Source organism: Acipenser ruthenus, chromosome 49, assembly GCF_902713425.1.
Source record: "Acipenser ruthenus chromosome 49, fAciRut3.2 maternal haplotype, whole genome shotgun sequence".
NCBI classification, from domain to species: Eukaryota; Metazoa; Chordata; class Actinopteri; order Acipenseriformes; family Acipenseridae; genus Acipenser; species Acipenser ruthenus.
This window is the reverse complement of record NC_081237.1, coordinates 5,693,608-5,708,554: the sequence shown is the minus strand read 5'-3', so window position 1 is coordinate 5,708,554 and position 14,947 is coordinate 5,693,608. Positions and strand designations below refer to the sequence as shown.

The following is a 14,947-nucleotide window of genomic DNA, read 5'->3' as shown; positions in this document are numbered from 1 at the left end:
TATTGAAGACGGGGCCACTTTATTAGGAACACCTTCCGCAATGCGGTCAAGCGGAGAATCAGTCTCTGCTTAAGGTGTTCCAGCTTGCTCAGCAGCGCTGTGTTCACATCTATTCATCATAGCTGATGTCGCGGGGGGTAGCTGTGTTACTGCAGCGTCTTGTGGTATTTTACACTGCCGAAGCCGCTGGGATGAATACAGAGTTGCTCCGGCCCTCGTAGAGTTTGTTTTGTTTTTGTTTGAGCTCCGGGCTCTTAAGACAAAGACGGGTTGTCAGGGTAGCATAAAGAAGTCCATTTAAGAAACAAAAGCCGCCAGCGCCGGCTGGTTTAATTGGGGGCGAGTGCTGGACTATCAGGACTCCCAAACCCATCAGCAGGCGCTTCGGAGGCGGGGGTCCGCCAGCTCATTAAGAACAATTAAGTCCCTAACTACTAATTAATGGCGTAATCTATTATTTGACTCCCTTGAAGGTTGCTAATAGGGACCGGGGTTGAATCCAGCAGTACAGTTCAGGGGACGCGTTTCTGAGCCGTGATAATGAGGGAAGCGAGCGGAATTAATCGGGTTTGATTAAGGAAGCTTTACAATGGGACACAGCTTTTTCGCATGACATCATTGGAGGTCGCAGGGGGGGAGGAGGGGGTCCGGTTTGAAGGCTGGCGCCAGTTTTTTTTTTTTTTTGACCGAGACCGTATGTCTTGTCTGTCTGGTATGATAAGGTATAGCTCTACAGCAGGCCGCGGTACATTGACCATAGTTTCTCCATGCTTACACTATGCGTTTACCGGGCTTTGTTGTAACTCCCCGCTGTTTTTTTATTTGCCACACTCATTCACCAGTTCTGTGTCTCACTATCTGAGGGTCCGACAGATAGACCCATCTTGCCTTATTGGCTAGTATTTTGTAATCTAGTTACAGGGAGTGAGAGAACAGAGTCCTTCTCTAATGATTGAGGACAGGGGGGTTGACAGACAATCTAGCCAGGGGATAAAGAACATGCCCTGGGCACACAATCTGGGATCCCGCGTTGGATTGGATTACTTCTAATCTTGGAAACTGTGAATGTATCCGAAAGCAGCAATAGCACGATTCAGTTAATAGGAAAGAAAAGGTACAGTTAAGGAGAAAGGAGACATTTCAGGTCAAAGCCACGGCGAACGGTCCAATTCCTAACATGGTATAATAATAATAATGTACATCAATAACATACACGGGACCCAATGTACTACAGCGACACCTAGTGGGGAGAAAGCAACACGACACCCAATACGTTTTTACACCTCTTGACACGTGGCAATTATTATTATTATTATTATTATTTAGTCATTTAGCAGACGCTTTTATCCAAAGCGACTTACAGAGACTAGGAGGTGAACTATGCATAAACCACTGAGGTTAAAAGCTGCTATTATTCTCATGGGACGATTATACGGAATCAGCTCATTAAATATTTAGTAAGTGCTGCCCAGGTTAATATAATAGAAGGTGGGACCATTATGGACTACTGTGTCGTAAACGGAAGGCTTTCGTACTCCTTTCTATTGTAATGAAGGTCAGTCTTTTAACGCTACTGGCGGTCCACTGAGAAGCCGCTTCCCAGCGAGCTGCTCCAGACAGCGCTCCACAGCACGCCGCTCAACCCGCCGAAGAAGACAGACGAAGACCTGGGGAGGAAGAAGGGATTCTTCAACCGCTACTGGGATTTTTTTTTAAAGTAGAAATATATATGTTAAGCCTATTTAGATGTATTAGTTTTCAGTTCACAAAACTTCTTTTCAGTGTAAGAAGTTGTTGTTGTTTTTTTTTTTTTTTTTTTTTTGCAGCTTGCTTACCTGCGTAGTCTGCGCCTCTGTCCCCGGTTGTCTGTCCCTGACGCCCCTCACTATCAGCAGCATGCACTGTGAGGCGCTTGGAAGCGCCGTTTCCAGCTCTCTGGGAGTCGAGGGGTTAATGAGACGGTAGAGAGACTCCATTGGACCAGCAGCCAGACTTCTCTTCCCAAGAAAGTGACCTGTAAAACGGCCAGGGTGAACAACTGACTTCTAACAATATATACAACTAGGGCCAGAAGTTTTGCATCCCCTAGAAATTTAGGATTGAGACATAATTAAAAAAAAAAAAAAAAAACAAAACAAAACACCTAGTAACATAATTTAGATATTTTATTTTACATAATGTAATCAAATAAACTACAAAACGATATCGCCAAAGTCTACCGGAAGCCATAAAAGTAGTACAGTATTTCATATTAGATTTTGAAATGTCGCATTTTTCAACTTCTGTCAGTATTTCTAAGTATGTTTAAAACTACAAAGCGGTATGCAATTCAATATGTTATCGTACTGAGCAGGTTTCATTCGACTTTATGAAGCTAAATTAGTTCATTATACAGGGTGATGCAGCGCTTTTGGCTATAGCTGTAAAGGTTAAAGGTATAACACATTTAATCTATTTTTTTTTAAAATATATTAGCCCTATCGTTAAAAAAGGTCAAACATACATATATTTCATTATGAGTTTTGATTCATGAGATGCTGGGACTTGATGACGTCCTTTGTAATCGGCCGCGAGGTGCGTGTTTAGCTGACACCGCGAGGCACCTCCATCAAGCGGGTGCCGGTCACCCTACAGCTAATTTTGGAGAATATAAAGAAACCGAACTGTCAAGAATGCCATGCAGGGACAGCAAGGCATTCGTTTTTACTGTTCGGTTTAACCCGATAAAGTCAGCTTCCCTGTGCATAACGTATAGTAACACAAGGCGTGGATATTCTCGTACCTACAGCCCAGTGGTATCCTCTGGGTAATGACCTCGCTCCCACGAAGCGCAAGGTTCTGGCGGCAGGACGTCCCGAGTACACCGGCAACGGGACCACGACAAGAGGCAGAGTCCACCAGACCAACAGCCTTCTGAGGTCCATGGTTCTGTGTCCGAGTCCCTTCCTTGTCTAGAACCTTTTTTAAAAATGTTATTTCTATTTTCTTGCCCCTCCCAAAGCACTCACGCTAATGCTCCCTTGAGAGCTGATTTCATGATTGCATTTAGTTATTGGGAAGACGGGGTAAGTCTGCCCAAGTGAAATCCGGTGGAATGTAACACTGTGTGGCTTCAATCAATACAGGGCTCTTCAGAGCTGCGATGGCAGTCCTGAAGGCTTGACAAGTCAGCTGATGGACCTTGAGGGAAGATGAGGGTTGCAGAGGATCGGGTTGAGTTTTCCATTTTCGACACTCTCAATCACAGGCCTCTCCATGCTGGGGCATTCCCATAACGCGAGGGCGGGCGCGCACACACACACACACGCACACACACACACACTCACACACACACACACACACACACACTCAACATTTCAGCAGACAGTTTAACTAAAAAAAAAATGCAATTTTCATGCTCTAATTTGATCAGACCCATTAAAAATCAGACTTACAATATTGATGTTCTGTAATAATAATACGAATACTTTGCTGTTTCTGGTCATTAGCCTAATGTTCCGGGCATTAAGAAAGAAAAACAAAAACAGACACTGCTTTAAATAAATAAATAAATAAATAAATAAATAAATAAATAAATAGACACTCATCCAAACCCGGGGTGACCAATCCCGGTCCTGGAGATTTATTCCACTCCAGGTTTAACAGGTAACATGAGATTCGGAGCTACTTCAAGGTCTGGATGGAGGTTTAATTGATTCAACTAACCCATTTAAAACAGGGTTGGAACAAAGACCAGGAGTGGAACAGCGTTACAGGGAATAAGGACCTCACATGAACAGGCAGATCAGTGAATATCCTTGTAAAGGGAGGTGCAGTTCAACCATGTTAGATTGTGTCTTTCAGCACCGTGTTCATGTAGAAATGAAAAGGGTAAAAACCCTCAATAGAAAAGAATAGAAATAAAAGAATGCTTTGAATAATTGAGTTTATTCCCTGATGTTTTGTTTGGTGAATATACAGTAAACATTACACTGGTGTTGAGGGGTTAGCTGGGGTTGGGTTAATAAGGTTCGATGATGTCTGTGACTCAACGCTATCAATCATCTTCCTTTAAAAACCTTTTATTAGGAAGTCACATCGTCCTCTAAGTATGAGAAAACTAATTACAGAAAATACTGTACAGCAAAAACAATTTACTAAGACTTTACGGGGCAAACTTAAACTAGCATGAGTCCTTAAATAGCAGTCAGAGTTTTTATTTGTATTTTTGTTATCACTGCTAGTTTTTAAGCTTCAACAGATACACTGCATGTCTGATTAAAATTATCAGCATTCTCGAGATGAGGGAACACAAAGCCCCCTTGTGGTTTGGAACCTGGTTTCAGGCCACTGTATGGCACACCAGAGGGGACTTAGGGTTTGATACAGCAAACCTGCCTCGAAGTAGCTCTCCCAGTCTCCTGGAACCAGATTTCAACCCACTGTTCCCTCAGCTTTAAGAAACACTCTGTATAGCTTACAATCTTAAGCCTTCATGCCATCCTAGCTCTATCAGCTGCAGCAAACATCATTAAAAGCTATTAAAATTCTGCTTGCTTCTGAATTGAAAGGGGACGTCTCCCAAGCCAGTGTAGGGCATGCTGGCGCTGGAAGTGAAACCCTGCGGGTTTTCGGAAAGCGGCCTAGGAGCCTCCAGATCCAGGAACTCGGGGCTGACGGTCTCCTCAGGCAGGTTGACCCTCCTTGGGGAGGCTGGGTCCAGGAGCTCCCCTGGATTGGAGTGGTAGGACCAGCAGGTGGAGGCCGAGCCCAGAGATGAGGCCCCCGAGGTGCCCAGGCTGGTCAGGCTGCCCCCTCCAGCCAGGCACTCTGTGAAGGAGGAGGACTGCAGGAGGCTGCTGCAGGGTTCCCCCGTGAAGCTTAGCGAGCGGAGGTCGAAGACGGGGGAGAAGGGGGGAGGCGTGGACTCGTGGAGGTTGAGTTTGGCCACCAGGGGTTTGCCCACGTTGACAGTTTGGATCTCCTCCACAAACTCGTCCATGTGGCAGTACTGGTATTGCAGACACAGTGAGAACTTCAGCTCCCTCTGCACAGACACACACACAGAAAGGAGATCAGTGGTTAGGTGATTTGTATTGTTGCTAATCTTAAACCAGTTTGCTGAAAGTGACTTTGGCAGAAGTTTCTAAGGTAACTTGGGTTTAGAATGATGACTGATAAGGCATGTGCAGAAATGTATGGCAAATAAGGAAACATGGTAAACCATTAACCCCAGTAACCTTGTAAAGGACAGTAGTTAGCGGTTGGTTGCACTTAAATGGAGTAACAGCTGAATAAGTAATTTCTATTGATATGTAGTAAGATAAGAAAAAACAAACTTTAGGTCACGTATGTCCTGAGCCTGCTATAGTATAAACACCAGGTATAGAGGAATACACAGACAGAGAATCTCCCAGTACCTCCAGACTCAGAATCCAAAAAGTGATTTGTTGAGGCATCCTACTAACACAATGTGTAGTAGTCTCTGCCGTTCTTTCATTTTTTAATAGGATAAACACTGGGTTCATATATTTTGTTTGTTCTGGGGGAGTTTTATTGGTGTTTCTCTGTTAAAACCTAAAACCACAGGGCTCCCGAGTGGTGCATCCAGTAAAGACGCTCCACGTGGAGTGCAGAATGCACCCTACAGCCTGGAGATCGCCAGTTCAGGTCCAGGCTATTCCACTGCCGGCCATGGACGGGAGTTTCCAGGGAGTGGCGTACAATTGGCCGAGCGCCACCCGGGGTGGGGAGGGCTTAGGTTGGCCAGGGTGTCCTCGGCTCACCGCGCACCAGCGACCCCTGCAGAGCACCTGCGGGCCTGCCTGTAAGCTGCCCAGAGCTGCGTGGTCCTCCGACGCTGTAGCTCTGAAGGTAGCTGCATGGCGGGCCTGCAGAGTGAAAAGAAGTGGACGGCTGACGGCACACGTTCCACTGGAACCCCCCTTGGCACGGCCCTGTGTTTGCATCTCGATCGGAGCTGTCCTAGACGACACAGTGCCTGACCTTGAGTCTCTGCAGCGCGCTGAGCCGGGTGTAGAGGCACGAAGACTCTGGGAACTGGAAGCTGTCCACGGTGAAGAGCAGGCTGCCTGTGTCCTCAGGGAGCTGCCGATTGGTGATCTTCAGATCCACATCCAGGTCCTGCGAGACACAGCATGACACAAAAAAACACAGCACCACTCATTAGTACTGCCATCCAGTGCCTGGCTCGTGGGATGGGTAGATCAGTCCAAATCTGCAGGAAACTATGCAAAAAGACATTTTAATTAGATATCTGCAGAGTGTTCTGCAGAACATCTTATGTGTCTAGTATTTGTATTAATAATGGCTTATAAACATGTAAATTTAACCATATTAAAAAATTTATGGGTTAAGTACTTTCAATGGAATATAGCAAGCATTTTTGTCAGTAAAATCTTTTTCTAGAAACTGTCAAACAAAAACATCACATGAGACTTCTTATTGAGCCACCTTTTCAAAGCCTCAGCTCAAGTCTTTAATTAACTCCTACTTTTTGAAGGAGACAAAACATCTGTGAATTTAACAAAACTAGAACTGAACAACTCAGTTATGGGACAGTCGTGGGACATGGATTTAGAATCTCCGCTCGTCACTGGTCTGGGAAGGGGTCCGGGGGTGTGGGGTCTCACCTCCGGGAAGTCAATGAGCCGTGTCTCGCAGTGGATGATCTCAGATGGCTTCTCCAGGATGCGTGTGTAGATGATCATGATGTTGGAGAACTCAGCAGCGAACCCCAGCTGTACTCGCACCCCACAATCGAAACACAGGTGCCTGCACTCTGGGAGAACTGCACACAGAGAGGAGGGACACAATATCAGCAGCGTTCACAACAGGGACCAGGCCACCCCTGGCTGGCTTCCTCTACAGCTCTGCCCAGGTGTGTTTCAGTGATGTGGTGGCCAGGGTTCAGCGGGTTCAGTTGCAGCAGAGGGGTCTCACCGTGTGCGATGGCCCACTGCAGGTTCCTGGCCGAGTCCTCCTCGCAATCCGGAGGGAGGATCCTGTCGCTCAACGCCCGTCTCTCTGAGAGGTTACTGCGCAGCTCCAGAGCCTGTCTGCCACGCGTGATCTCACACCGCCCCATGTCTGCAGAGAGAGAGACGGAGGGAGGGAGGGAGAGAGGGAGAGAAACACAGTGAGAGAGGAACACAGAGTGAGAGAGGAACACAGAGTGAGAGAGAGGGAGAGAAACACAGTGAGAGAGGAACACAGAGAGAGAGAAAGAGAAACACAGCGAGAGAGAGGGAGAGAAACACAGTGAGGTGGAGAGAGGAACACAGAGGGAGAGAGAGGGAGTGAAACACAGAGTGAGAGAGAAACAGCATTAGATCCTCACTGCTTTTCAGGAGGACATGGATGCAAGTGAGTTGGGGGGGGGGGGGGGTCCCAGTCTGCTCTCACCTTCAGCCACTTTGTCCAACAGGACCGTGACCTTCTCGTCCTCCAGGAGGCGCTCTTTCAGGAAGCTCATGAAGATCCCGTTGGAGAGGCAGCCCTTGTTCACTTCGTATGCCTCCGCGTCGACACACCTGCAACCACACAGCGCACAATTAGGGGAAGGAATTCGGCCTGTACTCGCGGTAGCTTCTGACCGCACGTAGACCAGGCAATGGTTTCCTGGGACGTTTACCGTTACTTAAAAGCACAGGGCCCATTGATCATTATTGATTCCATCAAATTGAATACAGCCATTCAGGAGTTAAAGCGTTGTGATTATTAGCTGGCGATCCAAACTGAGAGCACTTACGTGGCGTATCCGAAGACTATATTCGCTGTGACCTTCAGGGCCCCCGGCTGTGGAATGATGTCATCGTTCATATTCCTATTGAAAAAAAAATATGCTTACATATTTAATACGGTTTACCTAGGTATTTTTACATGGTATTTTTGCAGTTTTCTCATGGCTGTACTATGCATTTACCATAGTTTACCTTGGTTTGCCATGTTTATTAATATGCATTACCATACCTTGCAATTGTTTACAGTGCTTACCTATGCTTTACTATGCTTTATTACATTGCTATGCTGTTACTATGATAAACTTTTATATGAGGGGTGGGAATATGTTGCAGAGCACTTTCAGTCCTTTCAGATTTTAGCTTAGCAAGGCAAAGCCTAGCAAGGAAAAGCCAGCTGGGTAGAGATAAGCACATATTAAACAGGCTAGCCCCTCCCTAATTACTGTATCTATACGACGACCCAAATTAAATACAGGGGGCTCCCGAATTCTGAGCCCTGGTACCGCTGGCAGTGAGCAGCGGGTCCCGTACCGTTTGCGACACATGTCAAGCAGGAAGACGTTGAGGCCCGTCCTGCGTTCCTGCATGCGCTGCAGGATGTCCTGCACCCACAGGCAGTGCTCCGAAGTGTAGGAGGCGGGAGCGTCAATCGGGACCATGAAGCTGTTCCCGTAATTCTCGTACCCGTGACCGGCATAGTACAGCAGCCCTGGAACAACAAACCACAGGGTGTCGTTAGATACTAATACATTAGCTGCACATGCCCTTCACTCTGGATCTCTTTGCAGTGTGCATTAGAATGAATAGACAGGCACAGACAAGACACACGAACCATATGGAAGTTAAATGGAGAGAAGGGAGGTAGGAGGCACTTTTTATGGGGTGCACGGAATGGGTTGCTTAGCCATGCTGCCCTTATACGTTTCCTATAGTAAAAGCAAAGTATAATAAAGTGCAGTGAAAGCATGGTAAAGCATAGGTAAGCATTGAACAGCATATTAATAAACCGGACAAACACGGAACATCTTGCACTGTCCAGCAGAAAAACACACTGACACACCGACAGAAAGACAGGACACCGCTCACCTAGACTCACCCCTCCAGCAGAAAAACACATTGGCAGACAGACAGACCGACGGACGGCCGGACAGACAGACGGATGGACGGACGCCGCTCACCGTAGACACCCCTGTCCAGCAGCAGCAGGAACTCGCGCACAGCGCTGTGCATCTCCTGCCTGTCCAGATCCAGCAGAGACACCACCTTGAAGTGGAGCTGACGCAGCAGGTTGGCGAGCTCGTGCACGTCTGCCATGGGGGCACGCAGCTGCCGGTGGAACTTGTAATTCATGTTGCCCATCAGCAACGCCACCTTGTCTGTGGCTGGAGCGAGAGGGGAGGGTGGAGAGCAGAGAGAGGGGGCAATAGTCAAGGGGCCGGATTACAAGTGTGGGTCTTAACAATATGCTAACTTTTAACCATTTACTTTTCTTGGATACTGCCGCAGAGGTCGTTTGTGTTACCTGAGAAGAAAATATTCTTCTAGTGTTTCTAAAATTCAGCAATGTTTTATAGTTATGCATGAGATACGACTACGTTGGTAGTTCTAAAACTTGTGTTTCTATGAGTTTGGTTTGTCTTTCTGTAGTTCTGCACTTCCAAAGGGCTGCTTTATAGTTATGGAGCAGGATACAACAGATTTCTCCTGAATACATAAAAAAACTGTTCTAGCAGCATCCTTTCTAATATATTTTCTGCTCTTCTTCCTTCGGTCAGACTCACCATAGAATGGACTGAGCTGTCGAGTGGGGGCGCTCGGCTGTGCTTGAGGGGAGTCTACGGGAAAGAAAAGGGCAGGGTTAGCTGCTTGCTACCATGAGATCTCCCGCTGCACGCTGCAGGAAGGCATCCCCAGCGGTATAAGCCTGTAGAAACATACAGGTGCTCCTAGAGCTCCCCTGCTGGAGGGAGGAGCAGGGTGCATCGAACAGAAACTCAGAGCAGTCTGTGATTCACTCCCATAGCTGTGCATTACTAAAACTATGGATCTCTCTCTGGGCAGAGCGCAATCTCTCCAACACAGGGAGGAAACAACATACCATGATTAGCCTCCTCCCAGGGCAGGCCTGTAAAAGAGCCAGGACCTACGGAAAAGAAAAAAAAAACTCCTTCACGCTCTCCTAACAGCACAGCACACAACAAAGTTAATACAATGTCTAATATTGCAAAGAGGAGTCATGTAGCCCTTCTTTCCAGCCTCTGGAGGACAAAGGCCAGCCCTGCAGGTGTTCCTCTGAACTGACTGGGTGCCTGGTCTTTGCACTCCCCTGAGAGCATGACACCCTGCACACCGCACGACCGTGCTTTTACCAGGTGAGCCACTCGGGGGACCCCCTTTCAGAGGCGCCCCAGCTGCTGCTAATAGGAGCTCGCTTGCGTTCTCAAGTTCCTTACCGATCTCCACGTGCACCTCCTGGCTCCACAGCTCCTGGTAGCTGTTGTACACTCTGCAGCTGTACTGGCCCCGATCCACCGTGGTAACACAGCTGATCTATAATCGAGAGCACTGAAACTCAGAATACAAGCCTCTGGAGCGGGCATGGAGGTGCGTCTCAAAAGCGCTTCAATAAGGTATAGGCGGCCCTATCGGATATTTTCAGTTTGCTGTTTGTGTTCACGTTGGGTATTTTGGATTTTAAATCACAGTGTGATCTGCACACATGGGCTTAAACAGCGCCCCCTATTGGAATTTCTTATGATTGCGTTATTGTGTTACCCATTGCTTGGTCTGTGCCAAATTTCAGCTAGACAAAACCACAGTAAGTGTGGATATACCCCAATTGATTTTACCACAGCCCTGTTTAACACCCCTGTAGCTCATACAGGAGCCCCTACCTGAAGGCAGGCTCGGTGGGCCTGGGGGAGGGGCTGTTTGTTGCGGTACCACTGGTACTGTGGCGGGGGGTTGCCCTCGGCGACGCACTCGAGGGACAAGGGGTCTCCCTCCCCCAGAGCCAGGGGCCGGGGCTGGGAGAGGATCTGCAGCCTGGACACTGCTGAAGGGAAGAGCCCGCTGACTGCAATAGACAAGCACAGAGTGAGACCTGACTTCAGCAACACACAGCAGAGTCACACTGATTAGTGATCGAGGACAGCAGATACACTGCGTGAAGGAGATTCTCGATTTCCAGAGACTCCGCTTGTAGCCACGCAGCTCCCCTTTGCTGGCCGCTGGCTGTACCTGAGCTGAGGCTGCTGCTCCTGGACACTCGCACCTGAGCCCACTGCGAGAACACGAACTGCTCCCCCAGGTGAATGCGGCAGATGTAGTGACCCTGGTGCTCTGGCCTGAGCGGGCTGAGGACCAGCTCTGAACTTGTACCATGCAGGACCTGGGGAGACAGGGAGGAGCAGGGTGAGGAGGGGAGAAAGTAGGAACCTATCAACTGTACTGGCTCCACTATACTGCACTATGCAACACAATACAATTCTATACAATAATATTCTATACTATATAGCACTATACCTTACTATACTATTTTATACTATATAGTACTATTCTATTCTATATTACTCTATACTAGAGAGCAGGAGAGGCCAACATAGCTGAAAAGTATCTACTGTTCTGCACTTTCCTACTGTTTCCACACCAGGCAGTATGACAGCAGTCCACAACCTGCTGTGTGTTTAGCTTAAAGCCACATTGAGACAGCTGTGAGATTCATACACCTTTTGTTACAAACAGGTCAGCTACAAACTCAAAAGTCTTCTCAAATAAACCAGTGATTTGCATGACCCTCAGAAGCATCTTCTGCACAGCTTTGTGTACAGTATGTGGCTGAAGGGTGCCCTCCAGTGGTTAAGCAGTGCGAGTGTTTGAACGGGTACCGGTAGGTGAAGCGAGGCCAGACGGGACTCTTACCTCCTCTTTCCCTTTGAACCACTGGTAGCCCAGTCCTGGGGGGCCACTAGCCTGGCACATCAGGGAGACCACCCCCCCTTCGGAGCTGCTCTGGGACTGAGGCTGCACCTCCACTCTGATCGGCTCCGTCAAAGCGACAACTGCAACAGCAACAACACACACTTCCCTTGTAATAGTTTACCACAGTACATTAGCATGGTAATTCAACAGATCTCCCCCAATGCTTTCCCCGTGGCTATACTATGCATTTACCATAGTTTAAGCTGGTTTGCCATGTTTTGTAACACGCTTTATAAGGGCTTGAGTAGGTGCACAAAACTGCAGCACACTCAAATGCAGTCTTACTAGGCTGGGTGCACACAAACGACCTTGCAGCTCTCAGGTTAAAAGATGCATTGAATGAACCACACCCCCACCCCTCCCCCAGGCTTCACTGTGCTGAATTTAGCTGTAATGAGATGAAGAGCAGGAACCTGCGGCTGTCAGGTACTGGACAGCCTCCTTGTGGTCAATCTTCTTGAGGCTCTGCAGCAGGTACCCCACGGAACAGGCCCGGTCCGACAGCTGGGAGAGGAGGTACCGGCTCGGGCTGCCATTGGAGCTCAGAACCTGCAGGGAGCAACTCTCCAGCTCCTTACTGCAACACACACACACGGAACGGGTGTCAGCGCCATTAGGGTGGAGTCTAGTTCCCATCACAAGGAAGGGTTACAAATGAATCTCAACATGGATTGAACTACTTTGTCACGCTAGAAGCATGAGACCAGACCATGTTTCAAATCTTTACCATTTATTAGTGGTTACCTGAACCCCTGGAGAGAGCCTCAGACACCACATGGATGGTCTTGATGACCTGGAGGTACTGGGAGCTTCTAAATAAACTGCCTAAAAATCACATCCCTAAACAGTATCCTAACATGAACCCCATTAAAGACACTGTGCTGTTTTTAACTCAGGCTCCTAGTAGGGTATTGGGAGTGGGAGTTTGCAGTTTTTAATGGATAGTGTTGTGAGGCTTCTGCTGCCATCTCACCTGCTGCACAGACGGGGCTCCTCGCTCACCGCCGTGGCCAGCCTCCTCCAGCCACAGGTGGGGTTGTCCAGCATCTCTGCCAGGCGTCTCAGAGCCTTCTCTCCCAAACGACCCAGGGGCAGACTGCAGTCCTCCATCTCCTGGACTGGGCTCTCTGCTTCCCTCTTTTTTTGAAACGATACGTACATTTATAATAAATAAATAAATAAATAAATAAATAAAATACATACGTTGTTTTTGTTTGCAACCCCCCCCCAAAAAAAAAAAAACCAACAACTAATAAAGTAGTACAACAAATATAAAGATACATTTCCTTGTTCTAAATAAACGAACGAATAAATAAATACGATTCACCAACATGGTGGAAATGCAAAACTGGTAATATATATGTAAAAAGTGGCTTTATTATCAGTGAATAGCAAGCCAAAGTAAATAGCAAACAGGCCACTCTTTGTTTAATGTCCACTCACCATCCAAAACACACGCACGCTGTATTGCACGCTGTATTACGCGCTGGTACAATGCAACGCTGTGTGATTCTCCACAGCAGAGTCGAACGCGTCACGTTCCACCCGCTCCACACATACAACAAGCCCATAGATCTACAACCCAATACAACTTCAACCTGTGAACCTCGCCTCTCCGCTCAGTATAGTGCTTCCGTGCCAATGCTGTGGGCACAGTAACTGGGCAGTACAGTATATCAGTACTGGCAAGAGTGCATATATGCAGTCAAGCCTGCAGCATTGCTAGTTACCCCGGGTTATTCCACTCCAGGTTTAGCAGGTAAAATGATATCATGAACTACGCAGAGTCTGGACGGAGGTTTAATTGGTTCAATTTAATACTTTAGAACAGGGTTGGAACAAAGACCAGGAGTGGAATACCTGCTGGATTCACAAATTCGCAACGCACCTTTTCTTTCTAGTGTTTCCCCGTACAGTAAGCGAGCTCTGAGCCACTGCGCTACACCGTGCTATTGCAACTTTGCAATCCGGATACAAAAAAATAGTAGATTTTGATACTCAAAATCTTAGCAACCATTTAAAATTCAATGCCCATTTTTTTGCAAGCAAGTCGAACTTTTTTTAAAAATCCAAAGTGAACCTGTTCAATTGATAACAGCGCAGTACAGCAAAGAACAGGAAATGCAGCATGTGTGTCTAACGATAAACCACCGCCAGAAATAGCATATGCCCTATGAAGAACACAGTGTGGAGCAATTCTACTTACTTGAGATGCAGCCTTTCGCTCACTCCCTTTGCATGTCCTCTCCCGGGAGATTTGCCTTTTTCGACCAGATAAAGAAGTCTAGCGAGCAGTTAGATTTATGTATATAATTATATTTTCCTTAAAAAAAAAAAAGTTTTAAGGTCTCTTGCAGTTGTGGGCAGAGACCGAGAAAGAGAGCACAAAGCGAGACCCAGAGCGGCTGTGTGATAATAATCATGGAGGAGCGGGGGTGTTTCTGTCTCAAGTATGCTGGTGACACTTTATTTTGTAGAATTGTAAACTGACGCGCGCAGGCTGCACCAGATCTAAAGGAAGCCAGTCGAGATAGATAGAGGATCTGAAAGTGCTACCGGCGCAGTCGCGTCACAATATGAAAAGAACTAACTTCTGCATATTTCTGTCACCAGTTCCTCATTTTTTTTTCCTCTCAGATACAGCTATGGCAAACGTTTTCCATCACCTTATAGAATGAACTGATTTTGCTTCGAATGAAACCTGCTGAATAATGTCACTTTAGCAGATTGATTTAAGTACTGCTTTGTAGTTTTCCCATATACTTAACGAGAAACTGACAACAATTGAAAAAAATGTGACATTTCCAAATCTAGCATGAAATATTGCACTACTATTATGGCTTCCGGTAGACTTTTGCGACATCATTTTGTAGTTTCTTTGATTACATGACGTTAAATAAAATATCTAAATGATAGTCATATCGTTTTTTTTAATGTCTCAATCCTAAGTACTGTAAATGCTTGCTTGAATGAGCTCAGTGCATGCTGAAAGTCAGGTATATTTCAATATATTTCCATTTCCCTGCAGTATTTTGCGTCCTGAAGCTTATGCATGCAATCACGTTCTGTACTGACTTTTGGATCTGCTTTGTTCTCAAATTAAACTCTTTTGATTGTGACTGGCGCCACTGGTATGCGTTTCGATGTGATCTCAACCTTGGCAGTCATTGCAACAGCCCATACTGGTGAGCCAGAGCTTGCTAGAACAGACAGACATCTCCGTT

The 14,947-nt window shown here is 46.9% G+C and overlaps 1 protein-coding gene across 2 annotated transcripts; it reads right to left on the bottom strand.

The window, feature by feature from the left end:
- Positions 1–3,908: 3,908 nt before the first annotated feature.
- On the bottom strand, positions 3,909–14,267 carry LOC117428819 (mucosa-associated lymphoid tissue lymphoma translocation protein 1-like). 2 transcript variants are annotated; one of them, XM_059014998.1, is made up of 17 exons: positions 13,930–14,267; positions 12,697–12,860; positions 12,137–12,300; positions 11,664–11,803; positions 10,983–11,133; positions 10,637–10,818; positions 10,196–10,292; positions 9,841–9,885; positions 9,524–9,577; positions 8,921–9,124; positions 8,274–8,451; positions 7,751–7,825; positions 7,405–7,532; positions 6,943–7,089; positions 6,633–6,790; positions 5,986–6,123; positions 3,909–5,026 (listed from the first exon to the last, which is right to left on the bottom strand). In XM_059014998.1, the coding sequence occupies exons 2-17, from the start codon at positions 12,831–12,833 to the stop codon at positions 4,511–4,513; spliced, it is 2,514 nt and encodes an 837-aa protein (XP_058870981.1). In that variant the 5' UTR covers positions 12,834–12,860; positions 13,930–14,267; the 3' UTR covers positions 3,909–4,510. The 2 variants fall into 2 exon arrangements, with proteins under 2 accessions (XP_058870981.1, XP_058870980.1); XM_059014997.1 differs by lacking the exon at positions 13,930–14,267 and adding an exon at positions 13,167–13,514.
- Positions 14,268–14,947: the final 680 nt, after the last annotated feature.

What these genes read in the sequence shown, in the direction of transcription:
- LOC117428819 (XM_059014997.1), bottom strand. An exon ending in CCAGTACCTGACAGCCGCAG is followed by an intron (nt 11,804 to 12,136) that starts GTTCCTGCTCTT and finishes TTGCTGTTGCAG; the next exon opens with TTGTCGCTTTGACGGAGCCG. An exon ending in GGCTCATTGACTTCCCGGAG is followed by an intron (nt 6,124 to 6,632) that starts GTGAGACCCCAC and finishes TGTGTCTCGCAG; the next exon opens with GACCTGGATGTGGATCTGAA.